The sequence below is a fragment of the Thermobia domestica genome, chromosome 14 (assembly GCF_964235325.1).
Source record: "Thermobia domestica chromosome 14, izTheDome1.hap1.1, whole genome shotgun sequence".
Classification (NCBI taxonomy): Eukaryota; Metazoa; Arthropoda; class Insecta; order Zygentoma; family Lepismatidae; genus Thermobia; species Thermobia domestica.
In genome coordinates, this window is record NC_137467.1 from 183,193,377 (window position 1) to 183,210,949 (window position 17,573).

At 39.2% G+C, this 17,573-nt stretch overlaps 1 protein-coding gene across 1 annotated transcript; it reads right to left on the minus strand.

Moving 5' to 3' along the window:
• Positions 1-1,192: 1,192 nt before the first annotated feature.
• Positions 1,193-4,992, minus strand: LOC145670151 (uncharacterized). The gene is made up of 2 exons (XM_081738523.1): positions 3,795-4,992; positions 1,193-1,287 (listed from the first exon to the last, which is right to left on the minus strand). The coding sequence occupies exons 1-2, from the start codon at positions 4,990-4,992 to the stop codon at positions 1,193-1,195; spliced, it is 1,293 nt and encodes a 430-aa protein (XP_081594649.1).
• Positions 4,993-17,573: the final 12,581 nt, after the last annotated feature.

The window sequence follows — 17,573 nt, forward strand, 5'->3', positions numbered from 1 at the left end:
AAGTGATGGAGGCGTATACAAAGGTACAGATGATGATCGGATCCCGGTAGCAAGAAATGAGATGAGATGATATGATATGATAACAAAACTACAGGTTTTAACCCTCCAAAAGGCGTATAATCCTTTTGTCGACCCTGTAAAAAGCGTACTTGCACCGATCTCAGAAATACGTGTTGCAATACTTCTTCATCGGAAGGTGCAATAACTGCTTCAAGACAGGTTAGGCTTAACCCAAAGTAAGTATGTTACTTACATTGGCGTTCTTGCTCAAAAAAATGTCCACCTTCAAAATCGCAGGTGGCCATTTGTGTTCTAGAAATTGCAGACAATAGCTACTTCTCCTTTTCTAAAGTTCTTTTACTTTTTTTTTTTTTGCAATAAACTCTCAACTTGATTTGACTTTGAACGACCACCCCCAAACATTCAACCTGTATCCGCCCTTGGCTCAAGTTAAGACAAACAGTTTCAAAAGTTATTGAAGTTATTTGCAGAACATCTTAAGTAACAAGCAAAAAAACATCAACAACAAAAAATATAACTCCATATTAACCTGCGAACAAACTAACGAGAGCAGCGTTTTACAGGTTGCTTCTGTTTTATAATGACATCGAATAAAACGTAATCAAGTTTTATATAATCATTTTAATACAAGATAGAAGCTCACTGAATTGTCAATTGTGCTGTGTTGTTCTTAAATTGGTAATTTCCATTCATATATCACTATTCACAATACATCTGCATTATTGCAGGAATGGTTCACTACAATCACATAACTTACGGCGTTCTTTATTAAGCGGAAAGAGATTAGGCTGTATGCATAACATCTAAACTGCAACTTTTGAAAACCGTTGGATACACTGCAGAGTGAAACTCTCTACTCCCCTGTCTCACCGCGCTTGCCAAGAAACTGATGTAAACACAACAGCAGCGCCATCATGCCAAAACAGCACTGCTATCCTGGTCAGGTAATACTATGCACGTAGTATTGAGCCGGAGTTATTCTAGGCTGAGAAGAAAATACGTAACTTTTACGCTGCTACTCTTGCTTTTAGAAGAAAATGATAGAACCAGATTGTTTTTGTAAGAAAGGAAAATGTTAGCGCATATACGAAATATAATATCAAATTTTTAGGCTACACTATCAGTCATTTATCTGCAGAATTACACTAACACATGGATTACAAATGTTTTGCTAGAAGCAAGGGCATAAATTACCCATTACTGCTTCTCTAAAAATAAATCTAGAGAAGAATGGAGGCTTTCGTAGAGAAGACAAATGCACAAACCCTTCAATGTAAATTAAACCCAGAAGACCATATAGAGTATTAGGAGAAGGAAAATATTGATGTACAATTTTCAACAAATGACCATTATTACAACAAAATAACAAAGTATCTAAATTACGTTATTAATCCGTTAGAGATTACTTGAAATAAGGCCGTCTTTGTTTAGCTTACCTCATTAAACTTTTGATATACTGTTTATGAAAACTTGTGCTGCCATCTATGAATTATCCTTGCAAGTATGAAGTTAAACCAACTGTTATAAGGTAGTTAAAATGATATTAATGTTTGTATTACTGTTAAGGGGATGCGGCACAGGATCGACATGGCACAGGACCGAAATGGCATATGACCGAAACGACGCAAGATTATCGCTACTGCGTAGGATTGATAAAACAAAAGATTTATTTCTTAAGAAAGCAATCAGCTCTGACAATTCATTTTAAAATATATTTTTTTTTTATTGCTAGCACGAGGCTAGCTACCTCTGAGAGGGCTACACCCTCTTTCAGGAGAAGATGTGACGGAAAAGTAGGATTGGCTTAAGGGTGGCTGGTCTAAGTGAAGGTAAATTATTTATTTATTTACTTTATTAACTTTCTTAAATCATTGTATAAGCCATTATGATCTTTGCGATCATAATCATTAGGATGTGAAGAGGAAAACTACACAAATATATAACTTAATAAACACATAGAAATTACATAATACAAAATGATAAAACAAAAAATATATATAAAAAATGAATGATAGGAACACAGATACATATAGATAATAATAGAAAATGGAAAAATATGAAGATATCTGTATGGAAATGCAGGCATAGATCCTGGGTGACAAATGAATATGGTGGCAGAGAAAAGGACGTACATAAGCTTCAATGATATTATGTTATTATGTTAAATCGTGATAAAAGGATGAGCGTGAAAGATGAGATGAGGTGCAAGCACAGGACAACACAAGGGAAATGTTAGGAAGACGAATGCAGTTATCTTCTGCCTAGGGGCGACGCTAGGCTAATGAAGACAGGAGGAGCCCTGTTAGTTACAAGAGGGTTTACTGTGCACTATATGAAGGAAAAACATGAGGTAGATGAGCATGCAGACGATAATCCTCCAGAAGTGTGAGGTCCAGGTGATCAGGGAGAAGCGAGTAGCAATAAAGAGTATACAGTAAATGTAACGGTGTGTAATAATATCGGGGTCGGGAGGGATGGAGTGCGAGATGGTGCATAGTGGCAAAAAGAAGAGGATGATGTCCAGTGTAACGTGTGGTGATAAATCTGTGACGGAGTGTTTCCAGGTGAAATTTGAGAATAGGAAATGTGATGAGTGAATACAGGTCACGAGTAGGACTAGGTAGAAATATGCGAAAGGCAAGACGGAACGCATGCCGTTCGAAAATATCAAGTTGCTTATAATAGGATAGTGGAGCGGAGATCCAAGCGGGAAAACCATATGTGATGACTGGTCGGAGAAAAACTTTGTAAGTATTAAGAACTAGACTTGGAGATAGGCCCCAGGTAGTGCCGGTGAGACGTTTCAATAAATTAAGTCTGTTTCGTACTTTGGTGGTCACTGATTTGAGATGTGGGGTCCAAGTCAGACGGTGGTCAAAAACTATCCCAAGATAGGTTACTGTTTTTGAAGGCCGGAGGGGAACCTGGTTAACTGTAAGGGAAAGTAAAGAAGGATTTCGATGAACTTTGGTGCGTTTTTGTGGCGGAATAAAAACTATTGTTTGGGTTTTGGCAGCATTTATTGTTAAATTCCATTTGCGACACCAGGCTATAAAACGATTAATAGCTTCCTGAAGACAGACATTGATTTGTTGGATAGTTCGGCAGAGAGCCAGAAAAGTTGTGTCGTCCGCATATTGTAACAGGTGAACATTAGGAGGTAATTCGGGAAAATCTGCGACAAAGAGAACACAATAAAGGTGATAAGGCAGATCCTTGTGGCACACCGCACAGTAGAAAAATAGGATGAGAGAGTGCATAATTGATAGCGACATATGACAAACGGCAGACGAGAAAATGATAGATGAGGCGGATGATTGTGATAGGAAGTTTGAGTTTAATGAGTTTATAGATAAGTGCCAAATGCCAAACTTTATCAAAGGCTTTTTCAAGATCAAAGAGAACCATACATGACGGTTGAACGGAGTTATAATGATTGGTAATAAATGTAGAAAGGCGGAGTAATTGGTCATTTATTGAATAGGAAGGTCGAAAACTAGCCTGATGAGAGGGAATAATGTTTCGATCTGTTAGGTATGGATGTAAGCGTTTGACAAGAATGCGTTCGAAAATCTTGCTGAAAGTGGAGGTTAATTGAATCGGTCTGTAGGATGAAGTGTCAGATGGTGGTTTATTCGGTTTTGGAAACATAAGAGTTTTTGATACCTTCCATTCTATCGGAAAAAAGCCAGTGCGAAGTATGAAGGTGTATATCAGTGATAGAAGTAGGAGTAGTGTGATGGGGCTTTCTTTAATATGGCGATAGGTGATACGATCGAATCCTGGAGCTGTGTTGCGTTTTCGCCGGACAACAGAAGTAATTTCTTCGACTGTAATCGGAGCAGTGAGAACATGTTCAGGAAGTCTATGTGTCACAGCAGGTTGAAGAGATTTAGATTGAGTATTTACTGCCCCAGCAGGGTGAGGGTGGAACATATGATCAGGTGGAGACGGTGTAAATATAGCTTGAAGATAATTGGCAAAAGCGTTCGCTTTATCCTGGTCGGAATGAATGGCTGTATTATCCAGTAGAAGAGGGTAAGGAGTCTTAGTGATTTTTCCACAGAGTGTATTAAAGCGTTTCCAGTAGAGCGTGGGATGCGATGTTTCAGAAAGATGATTACATGTTTTGATCCATTGGCGTTGCTTATAAGCTGTAATATAGTTGCGAACAGTTCTCTGGAGTTGATGGTGAAGACGTAAAGTATCAGGGTTTCGAGTGTGCAGGTATTCCCGATAACACTGACGAGAACGACGGATTATAGCGAGATAGTGAGGTGGTAGTTTAGGTCGATAAGGTACTGATTCGGTTTGTGGAATGTATAGAGCTGAAGCTTGCTGAATAGCATTGGTTATAGTGTTGACCTGCGTCGAAAGCTCGTCAGGAGTGGTTGGTGAACGATAATGGTCGATGGTAGAAGAGATGTAAGTGCGATAATTGGCCCAATCTGCTTTATCATAGCGTGGTGTGAGATGAGGTGATGATGCTGCTTGTGAAGGGACGAGACCAGTATGATATGTGATTTTAATGGGAGCGTGATCACTACCTAGTAAGTCTAAGACTGCCACGGTACAACGTGTAACTATTATATTGGATGTAATTGCAATATCGGGTGTGGTATTGGAAACTGGACGTGTGGGCGAAGGAAGGTTGAGATGAATTCCTGAAGTCTGAGATGCTATATGATCTTGAAATTGGGTGCGTTCATGAGCAGAGCGACTATGAAAATTTACGTCTGCGAGGATGATAAAATGTTTGAAGTTATTAGAGATGTGAGTGAAAAAATCTAACGGAATTGGAGTGCCGGGTCTGACGTAGATGGTAGCGAAAGTAAGAGCGATGGATTTAAAATACAAAGTAGCTACGATATGCTCTGGTAAGGCTAGTGCAGGGCAGCTATGCTGTCTGAATGGTAGATTATGGCGAAAGCCCATAGCAACTCCACCGTTCGCTCTTAACGCTGGTGTCATGTTATCATGGCGAAGCAACGTGTAGTTAGGAAATCTGCATTGCATGGACTGAGTCAAAAAAAGTTTCATTCAGAAGAAAAGCAGTGATGTGTTCTTCTTGGAGGAGTGCTTGAAAAAGAGTTTTATTCTTGGTGATTGAACGAATATTGAGAAACAGAAAGCTGATATCCATGACGACCAAGATATTAAACAGATGTTTCGAGTGGTGTAGTATGGAAGTGAACATAATTGTTTGAGTAAGTGGCATACAGAGCTACATGAAAAGTGGCTTTAGCGGCAAGAGTGAGTTGCTGAAGGATGTGTGGACGATGGAAAGGATGAATATTCTGCAGGGTTAATGTGCGAAATTCTAACAGTTTACCAACGGTGACTGGATCATTTACTGAAGTTTCTGTGTTGGTGGAGGTGGAGGTAGACTGAGTACGTAATGGGACTACTAACTCTGGGTGTGTTTGGTCTGGTGATGGTTTGCGTTTACATTTATAACTATAGGTAGGGTGGCGCTCCGCGCACGCAGAACATTGAGGTGGAAGGTTCATATTGGGGCAAACACGAGTTAAATGGGGGCCAGAGCAATACCCACATACAGTGGGGTTTGTGCAACGCGCTGTTGCATGATTGTTGTATGTTTGACATTTTTCGCATCGCAATGGCAATGGCGCAGACGAGCGAGAGGGTTCAACGCGATGTTTGCGCTTGTAAATGAAGGCACCATGAGTAAGCAGATGGTCGATCGTCTCTTGAGATATGGTTAGGATTCGCACCATGTAAGTAGGCCCAGTGTTATTACGAATGCGAATAATTTTATCAATGGTGTGCCCCTCGTTGCGCAATTCCTCGTGTATTTCATCATCAGAATATGATGGATCGACTCCCCTGATGACTACAGATAACATCGGAGAACGTTTTGGAGGAGGTGGTATCTTACGACGAGTAGCGTTCAAGGAGACAAGCGTAGCATTTTTTCCGAAAATCTCGAACGAGGCTTTATTACGGACTGTAGATAAGAAGTTAGCATCGGATGATTTGAAGATAAATCCATTGCGGGTTTTTACAACTTCAGTGAGTGGAATGCTTGGCAGGTATTTTTGGAGTTGAAGGATGATGAATTTTTCATTGGTGAATTTAGCGTCAAAGTTTTGAAGCAAAAAGCAGTGAGGTGTAGAAGAAACAGGATGAACAGATGTTGAGGATCGGCGTGCGGTCGGTGAAACGTCGGCTTCCATGTCAGATGATTCTGAAACATCGATATGGTGCTTCTTAGCAGGAGGCGAGTTTTTGACCCTATCAGAGTAGCTGGGTTGGCTCCGTGGAGATCGAGATCGAGATCTAGAACAGGCTGATGTAGTGGAGGCGGTTGAGCGTTCAGAAGCTCGTCTTTGTCTCTCGGCATAGTCCTTCCGCTTCTCCACCTTCGTGGAGATAGCAGGTGGGCTAACGAAGACTGGTGGTAAGCCTCCATGTCGACTTTCTGAAGATGCTCCACTGCCTGAGCCTGGGTCTGCCATCGCAAATAACGAGCTATTGCCACGAGAGCTGAACTGCACTCGAGAAGATGGATGATGATATGTGTTGATGAGTAGGTGGGACAACCCGTTCGGATAGTTGTCCAGGGGGAGCAGGTCCCCTGCCTCGATCTGTAGAACCGGCTGCCTTGGCTTGATCAGTCTGACAGACGGTTCGCCAGAGACAGGGAAAAAGCTCAGGATCAGGAAAAGGAAGGTTATTTGCAAAACTCGTCACTGTTCTCTCAGTGGCGCTTCAGAGCAAGCTCTGGGAAAGTATGATGAAAAATATAAGAATTAGCCCTATAAGATATTTACTATATGAATATTAATAACTGTGAGTGACAAAATAATCATAGTGCTAAATGGGCAAGCATTGTTCTTGTGTGCTTGTTCAAAAGCATTTCATTTCTATGTCTATGGAATACTTATATTTATGATTATTATTATTATTATTATTATTATTATTATTATTATTATTATTATTATTATTACTATTATTATTGCTGATTACTGCACGTTTAACCGGTTTCAACTTAATTATTTGACTCCCGTCTCTGACAACTTCAGATTAAAGGGTTCTCCAAAGAATTCCTGACCATTTAACAGGTGTCTAGTATTACTGACTTTTTTTTTCTTTTTTTTTAAAAAAAAATGTTAGATGTTTACGATTATCTCTTCAAGTTATGTGACAATACTTTTAGGGACAATTGCTGTAATTGAGATAATGATTGCTATTAACTTATTGCATTATTATTATATTTTTCGTTTTATCTATAAGAGAAATTATTGATGAATTTACAGTTTGCCACTAATAGGATATGTTCCCTATGTATTCTGGATGTTACAAGCGTATACTTGCGTTGTCACTTCCTGCATATATAGAAAAATACCTACAATATGTTTAATATATCATTATAGAGCATTTTCTAATCATCTTTTCATCTGTTACACCATTCTCGAGTCGTGGAATGATAAATACCCTCTGTGATTTTCTATTCGAATTTTTGTTTTTATTTTTTTTATCATTAATTGTTTTCATTCTATGGGCACTGGACGTTTTATCTGATACAGGTACCATGTCTTGGTGGTCGTTTTAAAAACGGAGACCCATATGAAAAATGTTTTGAAACACTGCTCTTTAGTCTTTAAAGATCTATCGAACGTGTTACCGCCCTTTTACATTATCCGGCGAATTGCCGGACAAGGTAGAAAGACGTTGCAAGCAACGAAGCTCTTCACATACGTGCGGCGGTCGCCGGATATTTATCCGGCGAGCAAAAACAGCCGGGTCACCTTGCTAGAATCCGGCGCCGCAGATCGCCGTGTATAGCCAAGCGGGACATTACAAGCAATGAAGCTCTTCACATATACGCGGCGAACTGCTGGATGGGTGTTGGGGGAGGAAGCAAGTGTTGCCAGGAAAGAGTAGAGAGTGGCTGCGATAATATGGATGCGTGTGTTTTATGTATATACAGTATATATATATATATATATATATATATATATATATATATATATATATATATATATATATATATATATGTGTGTGTGTGTGTGTGTGTATGAGTGTGTTTATGTATGTGGTTATGTTCTCACCCAGTACACCTGGAGTAATTTTAACCAAACTTGTTATATACAATATATGGGAAAATATGACATGTGAAAATAATCGAAAACGACAGATACTGCCGAAGTGTCGAATCCATAAGTCGTTGATTAAGGAGTCCAAATCAATATATTTCTTTTCTATGTAATAGAAGGTTGGGAGAAATAAATGTCCGGGTAGCACTGAACAAATGAGCTTGTAATTCTATAAATTTGTGGTGCCTCAAAATTGAAATATACACTATCAAATATTTAAGCAATATTATATATTTAGTAATAATACTTTTATGTACTTTCGCAAAGCAAGAGAGAATTCATGATGTGATATTTGATAAATATACCGTACCTTATATATTTTTTAATTATCTTTAAAACTTATATTGTTTGTAACGTTGCATGCTTACACATACAACCGTGGTCCCGTGATTAACTTGTCCACAGGTAAAAGTCAAACCTTGTCCAATAGCCAGACACAATTCCTTCCTTTACCTGCATACAAATCAATCACAAGCACACTTGTCGAGATAGATGTTCCCCGATTCTTGTTTTGGCATTGCAGAGTAAAAAAACTGAAAATTATTATAATTTTTTTTTCTGGTAGCAATTAAGCTTACTTTTTGACTAGGAAATATAGGTAAACTCTCAAAATTCAACTGGAACAATTTATTACAAACAAAATATATATCTAACAATAACAATAAATGTCCAAACCCCGAAGAAAATCGTTTAAATTTTTCAACTTCTTCAAGAACTTTCCAACAAATAATAACTCGAAAGATTAACATTAAATTTCCAAACATTCACGAAAATATCCAATTCCTTTAACATTAATTTACCCGAAAAGTATTATTAATTCCAAAAGATACAATATTTCCCGTACACACATTTACTGTTCCCATAAACTGAAATTAACTTCCATTACGGTACTCATTGACAAACTGGATCCAAGTGTTAAATTTTTGCTTTTTCTTTCCCAAAACTTACAATATTTCTCCGTTAGGTAAGGAATTACCAGTAATACGTGCACTCTTGTGTTAACTCGAATATTCATCCGTGAAAAATTCCACCTTAAAAATTTCGCTCTTTAAATGTTTGGCTTTGGCATAATAAATGATATTGGGATCCGAACCCTGCATGCGCGATCCGAACCAAATATAATGGGATCTAAACCTAAGAATTGGGGATCCTATGCACTGTTCCGGAAAATAATGAGAGGACGAATAAATTTCAAACCTCCTTCCACTGCCAAAAGAGGTTAAATAATTCGTCCTCACTTCATTCCCCAGCACAGTACCAAGTTCAAGCCCAATTCTTCAATTTTGTAGAAAATACCACTCTACTTACCAAAACAGCAAGAAATTTCCATACATATACTATTATTTAAGATATTCTTTAAACACACTATTCAAAGCTATTTCATTCATGCAATATTAAGCCAACCATTACGTAAATCCAAACCACGTTTTCCGAAAATGAATTTTAAGGTTATCCCATGCCAAACCAAATTTAAGTTAATTCCATTATACTCTTAACACCTATCCCTCACCTTTCCAATCTTCAAGTGACCGAGTTACCGAGCGTTTCCACCCAGCAGGCTGCAGCTTGCAAGTGCTGCCATCTCTTGACATTCGAGGGAACTCCTCGTAACTAGCACTTATAACTGAAGTGGAAGGGCATCTAGTGAGTAGAAGCCGTATTACTTAACTCCTACCTTTACATTCAATATACAATATTTTAATTCCATCAGATATATCTTTTTTTTTTTCCTTCGACGGAAACGCTAATATACGTTACAGGTTGTAATTTCTTGAATAGTCCTTTGAATACAGGGACTAGAGCTGTGCTTTAAAGTGACTTAAAATAAAAGAATAAACCCGAAATAATAATAATAATAATAATAATAATAATAATAATAATAATAATAATAATAATAATAATAATAATAATAATAATAATAATAATAATAAATAATAATAATAATAATAAATAATGCCTACAGATTAGCCTTAGGCTCAGTGGTTGTGTTAACTTGGGATTCTGGCAGTGGCGGATCTAGCCCGGGGCCGGGGCCTAGCTTCCAGTTTTCAGGGTGACGAAAATAATTTAAGCTATTATTTGTATATTTTTGAAACTTTATAGTAAACTTATGATATACTTCTCATAGTCTGGGGTCTAGCAACCCCCCTCTTTTTATCTTCTAGATCCGCCACTGGATTCTTGGATAGATCTCAACCACCGATTATCTTGAAAGGACTTTATCCTGGTTATCCCCGTCACAACAGGTGAATACCGGGATCGTATTTTAAATATCCAGAAGCTGGCCGCTATTTTGCTCAAGTCTATCGATTGTGGAAACAGTATAGGAAAATCATCTTCAAGTTACCACTTCTCTAAAAAAAGGGTGAACTCATATGTGTCTCTGACTTTTTTTCTGTTTATCTTAACAAGGCGAGCAGAACACACTTTTTGTATCTGTCAATTGTAACCACCACAAGACAACAACAGTCACAAGGTTTTGTTTCTTCAGTTGTACAGCAACCCTGCTCGGATATTTTTCATCCACGGCAAATCGCCGGATAATGTGAAAGAAGCCTTACTCGCCTCGGTTACCCCTCGGTGCGATTCATATGAAAACCAGAACAAATGACGTTCACCCCTCGTGGGTAATGCGAAGCCGATCCGTTCCCGCCGAACGACCATAAGCACGAAAAACCGCCACGATTAGCGTATGGTCCGAAGGTCACATCCGTCGCAGTACCGTGTTCGCTGTTACCCCGACAAAACGGTCAGTGGTTGCAGTTAATCAACCGACTCGGTGTCTCACGCCTTGTTCCCGCTCGAAATCCGATTATATACGGCCATAGTAGCGATCGACCAGAGGATATGAGGCGGACAATTGCTCATGGGGAGGTTTCACTCGCCCCATGTTTCTATTTCAAGTTTTAAAGTTAAGCCCTGGGTCCTTACGCAAGGTAGCCCTGGGGATCACCGCAACATCATTCGACGTGTCCACATATAATTTGCCTGTTTCGCTGTTTGTTCTGTTCATTTACTTCCAATAGTTATTATATTAGTGGCACTGCACGTTTATCAGATACAGGCATCCTGTCTTGGAGGTCATTTTAATACGGTGATTCATATATGACAAATATTTTGCCACAACGCGTTTTAGTTTTTAATAATCTATTGAACGAGATATCAGTCGTCCCATGTTTCCATTTTAAATTTTAAAGTTGGGCCCTGGTCCTCCATGAAGGGCGGCCCTGGGGGCACTGCGACATCATCATTCGATGTGCCCCATAGCATTTCCTATTTGAGTTTTCGTTCGGTTTGATTATGTTCAACCGTTTTCGAGATATATCCGTGGAAAGATTAAAATGAGCCATCCTGTATATTGCAGATTTCGTCCTGCAATGTGAGAATTAACGTTGCGTAAAAGCCAGTGTGCCGACCACATATGACTCTGTTGACAGTACGCCATATGAGTATAGTACATAACCTACCATGTAACAGTGTAAATCAGAGGTAATTTTTATTATTTTCTACTGTCTAGCATACAGAAAAACGTTAATATTGGTAAGGACATCCCAGAAACAATTTGATCTATTAATATATTTATTATTAGTAGTAGAAGTAGTAGTAGTGGTAGTAGTAGAAGTAATAATAATAATAATAATAATAATAATAATAATAATAATAATAATAATAATAATAATAATAATAATAATAATAATAATAATGTGATTCATTATATTCAAATTTATGAACAAAGAATCCATGACACGAAATTATGATACAAAGGTTCAAAACTTCTTTACTTCCTCGTAAGATAATCAAGAATAAATTGTCCACTACATATTTGGATTGGGCATCGCAGGAGCATGAAATTTTCGTATAATATCCACTTCTACTGTATATCGTTACTATTTAATTATAATCATGGTTTTGAGGCTCCTTGCTCCACTCTAACTCTGTAAACAACTGCTGGATTCAAGTTGTTTCCTAATGAGCAGTGACGGTGGTAGACTATTCATTTGGCAGGATATATCGCCCCCAGAAAGCAGAAAGGTGCCAAGTGCCAAAATGCCCATCTTCTCTGGAGAGCATTGAAAACGAATGGAACACTAATTAATTCCGATTCTTTCTTTCTAGAAATCAGTTTTCGCTGCAGACCTTACATATTATCTCCTGCCACTTCTCTCCTTTCTGCACATTAAACATGAAATGGGTAGTCAAGATATGCACTCAGTTGGAAATCAAGGAAAATGGCGCTTAGAACCTTTCTGCTTTCAGGGGACGATATATGTATATTATGACATTGACGGCGAAATTCTAGAAAACACAATTCTCTCAACAGAAATAGATACGCTTTTCGAGACGAGACAGCACTTTCATGACAGTTTTTCCAGAGGAGACAGCACCAATCTGGAAATAGCTTGGAAAAAATAAAGAAAAAGGCATCATACTTCCTTAACTTTCCAAGACAATTGTATTTCTTAATATTTATGCCGTGTTTATTTATTTTTTATTACCGATAATTGTTTCCCTAGTTATTCTGCTAAAGTATCGTTTGTATGAACCAGTGGCGTAATTGAGGGACCTGCAGGGTTTGGGGGCCCACTGCGAAGCAAATGCCAAGAACTATAGGCTACAAAAAGTGAGCTGAATACGGAATATCTATTTCCCTGAATAACATTATTTACTTTAGAAAAGAAAAATATGCTCTGAGTGAAAATTCATCCATTCTATCAACATCATTTTAAAAAATCATGAAAGTTAATGGAAAATAATTTTCGCCTTTTTCGGTGAGTATTAATTTTAATCACCGAATATTTAATCACCGAATTAATAAAATAGAATATAATTAATTTTATTATATTCTATGGATTTATTTACCATTGTCTTCTACAGAGATATAATATAGTGGGAAGTTAATGGGCATGGGAAGTGGGGCCCAAAAATAAATCTGCGGTGGGACTCGACATTTTTGCGTTGCGCTACTGGTATGAACCGTATTTCGATCACCTCGGGGAATAGAAGACAGTGCCTAGTCTAGGCAATGTTTGATTCTATGTAGTGTGATGGTTACATTTTTTGAGTGAGGAACGCTGCAACGTAGTGTGCCTTCTTCTTCTTCTTCTTCTTCTTCTTCTTATTATTATTATTATTATTATTATTATTATTATTACACTTTAGTTTAATTATTTTGTGTTAGTATAGTGTAGAACGATCTTGTGTAACACACTTCATATTCTTGATGTAATATTTACGTGTGGAGAATAGAATAGGTTCCAAAATGTAAGTGTTTTGGAATTAATATTTCTAATAAAAGTGTACCTGTATTTGGTGATAGTGCACACAGGAAAATTTTTAGATAGTATCTTTATTTGAAGTATCAAACGGGAATGTGCTCTGCCAGAGATATCGAAAAAGAAACAAAAGAGTTTACTGACGTTACTGTTACCAAACCCCACTTATGTGATGCAGATCATTTTCTTGTGCAGAGACTTTCGATGAAGAAAGAATTAAGAACTGCAGAAATCATTTACCCATACACACCAATTAAATGACTTTATGATCATATTAAAACGAGGTGAGGTATCAGTATTTAATTGCATTTTGCTAATAATAATAATAATAATAATAATAATAATAATAATAATAATAATAATAATAATAACATACACTGACTGAGAAAAACTTATGGAATAGCAGGTCACTGATTCGTGGATGGACACCACGTGTGTTCAACGCCACCTGCAGGGCTCCGCGATGGTTTCAGTTGTGTGTAAGACGTTGTGGAAACTGGCTATGTGAGTGATCCAATAAAATGTAACGTCGTCGTGAGTTAACGGCATTCGAACGTGGCATGGTGGTAGGTGCCCGACGCATGGCACATTCGATTTCGGAGGTGGTGCAGGAATTCGGCTTCCCACGTTCAACCGTCCTGAGGGTGCACCGAAAATGGGTGAATGAATGTGTCACAGTCCACAACACATACCATACTGGGCGTCCAGAGGACCTCAATGATCGAGACCGGCGACACCTGTGACGAGTGGTCAACAGAGGCAGGAGAGCAACTGTGCAACAAATCACGGCCCAATTCAACACTGACCGTGCTAGAAACGTCTCCTAGTGCACATCTCATCGGAACATGTGTCCTCGGATATGGGAGCCGTCGTCCTACACGTGTGCCGATGCTAACCCAGCGTCATTGGACACTCCGGCGTGCATTTGCCACCAATCACCACAGATGGACACTGCAACAATGGCGTAACGTCGTATGGTGCGACGAGTCACGTTAACAGCTGTGCTATGCTAATGGGAGGCACCGTGTGTGGCGCAGACTACATGACGCGATGGATCCCGCATGCCAAGAGGGCGTAGTCCAGGCCGGTGGGGTATCAGTCATGGTGAGGTGTGCATTTTTCTGGTATGGAATGGGCCCCCTGGTTGTTCTGGAAGACACACTGACTGGTCTGCGGTGCTCGGAAACCATCTCCACCCGTTTGTGATGATTCAACACCATGACGACATTGCGGTCTTTCAGCAGGACAATGTGGAGACACATCGCGAAAACATCGTTCGTGACTGATTTGGTGAGCATGCAGGTGAGATCCAACGACTGAACTGGGCACCCAGAAGCCCTGATATGAAATCCATTGAGCATATCTGGGATGTCCTTAAACTCAGGCTCCGGGCACTGGATTCTCAACCCACGAACAGGCCACAATTGGCTGTTGCTATGCACACTGTATGGTGTGAACCAAAGTTGGTGTAGGTCAGTGAAAAGTTGACCCACAACCCACTGATCCACAAGCCATCGTCACCCACGATCCACTGACCCAGCACCCGTTGTGACCCACGGTGACCTACGACCCAATATGACTTATCACAAACTGTGACCCACTACCCACAGTGACCCACTCTGACCCACCACCCACCATGACCCATTCTGACCCACCACTCACCCTCACTCCGACCCACCAAAACACATCGTCATCAACTCTGACACATGATCCACGGCCTCTTCTCTATTGACTAAAGAGTTTACACTTGTAATAAAACCAGGTTGTGAAATCCTAACTAATCTGAGTTTGAATTTGAACGGTCAATCGCTCAAGGACCGCTCTGTTACAATAACTGTGGTTCTGACCTTTACTATATAAAATGATAAAGTGTTTGTCATGAGTCAAATTACGATAAATTTCAATTAAATTATCATGGTATAATTATTTTCTTGTTGAAGTGTCGATACTTTTCAGTGGAAAAAACGATGAAGTTTGAAAGTCTCCAATCAAGGTAAGTAAACAAACGTAAAGAGGGAAAAAGTGTAAAATTTTCCATAAAATTATGCGTACATTCCAAACTTAAAATTTCCGTGTAATTAGGTTTACAGTATAAATTTTATGTCTATTTTTCTCACAACGTCATTAGTTGAATGCTTAAGCGCTCCATATAATAAACATAAACTTCAGCAGTTATTATAGTAGAAAGCAATGAATATTCATAAAGGATATTTTTTTTAGAAAAAGTTAGGACGAGTTCTGTTCGTTTTGAACAAAGTGTTAATAAACTGAATTTTAACGGCTTGTGAGATACCACATTTTTTTTTTTTTTTTTTGCACAAATACGGATCCCCACTACCTCGTAAGGATATGTATTATAATGAGAGCGATATGATGACATCCCAGTTTGGATTAAGGACTAACTATATACCAAAAGTAAATTCATTTGACTTTGCAATTTGGCCGTGATGATCAGGCACACATAGTTAGATTAAAATTTTATATAATAATTTATATATTATAGTGATTCAAAAATGCATTTTTCCCCCTTAGCTAACTCCTCTAAAAACTCACAGGCCTCGAAAGCCAAGTAGTAGTATAAGTCCTATTGCTATTATTACAATTACAGGAACTGGCCACCTGGAATCTCTAACCAGGTAAAAAATAGAGTATCCGTAGCTGGCGGAGAAAAATAAGCAAGTCCTTTAGTATTTCCATTCCCTTTGGTTAAATCGCGAACATCTATATACGGTTGGATTACTTGCCTCTTTGAGGTCAAGGAAACAACCGTCGAGTTGATTTGAAGCCTCCACGGAGGCTAACACGCCTAACTGATATTACCTATAGACGACTTTGCTACTCTTCTTGGTTTTACGGTTTATTTGGTATCGAGGCCAGCACGCATACGCTCTCATTGGGATTGACAGCGCTTTTCAGTGCTGGAGGGTGAAACTATCATCATCTTGTATCATCAAATCGTTCATCACACATTTATAGGCACACATCTTCGTATTTACATTTGGGCATCAGCCCAGGAACGGATTTTTGATGGCGGACCCACGGCTAGGAACAGGCAAAACGATGAAAGGCAAACATACAGGGTTACCTCAAGTTCTACCTGGACCCTCAGATAGCACCCCGAAGGGCAGGACTCGCAAGGATCCGAATCACACTTCTTCCAATATTAGCAAATCTCAGCAGCGGCGAGGTTCTCAAGCCTCAGTTGCCTCTGCAACTTCAGTCATCTCTTCTAGTTCTGTCCGCAGCAGATCGCCACATCCATCAGAACAAACAGACAGTTACGCAGAACGTCTTCAACAATCTCCACCTTCGAAAAAGCAACATCTTGCTTCTACTTCAGATCTTAACCAAGTTCCAATGGACATAACTACAAATCATCCTGACGGATCCACTCCACCTGTAGTTCATTCCTTGTTGCTTACTAATTTCGACATAAAATTCAGCAATGCGAAGTTTGTTGCCATACAACTACGTAAGTATCTCCCTCGAGCAGCTATTTCAGAAATCGTTCATACGAGGAATGGCATCATCTTAAAAACTCCGGATCCAACTCTGCTCACTACAATAAAAAACAAAGTGCCTATTGAAACTTTTGGTCCAAATGCGAAAATTCAGTCGCTCAATTCCTCTACACGTAAGCAGCCTCCACCTCCGAAACGATTACCATTGCTATCTGTCGTTATTCGGGGAGTTGACCCATCTTATACAGATGAAGAAGTCCAAGAGGAGCTCAAGCTCGAGGGCCACACCATTACGAAAGTCAGACGCATTCGAAATGATAATGGGCCTACCTATATGGTCCGTGTGCTTACAAACCATCAAGACACCATTGATGAGTTACTAGCATCAGGTGCATACATTTACAACCACAAACACAGAGTAGAACCATCACGAACACCAGTACCTATGCCAGTCCGCTGTGAACGTTGCCAGGTCTACAATTCCCATCATACGTCCGATTGTAAAAGTTCAAGTAAATGTGGCTACTGTGCTGGTCCACATGACACCCGGACTTGTAACAACTTGCAATTGCCACCAAAATGCGCCACTTGTAACGAACAACATCCGGCCTACAGCTACAAGTGTAAGGCAAAGCCGGACCCTATTCAGGATCATCCCGAGCTCGTTGTTCCATTGCGACCGCCGGCACCAGCTCAAA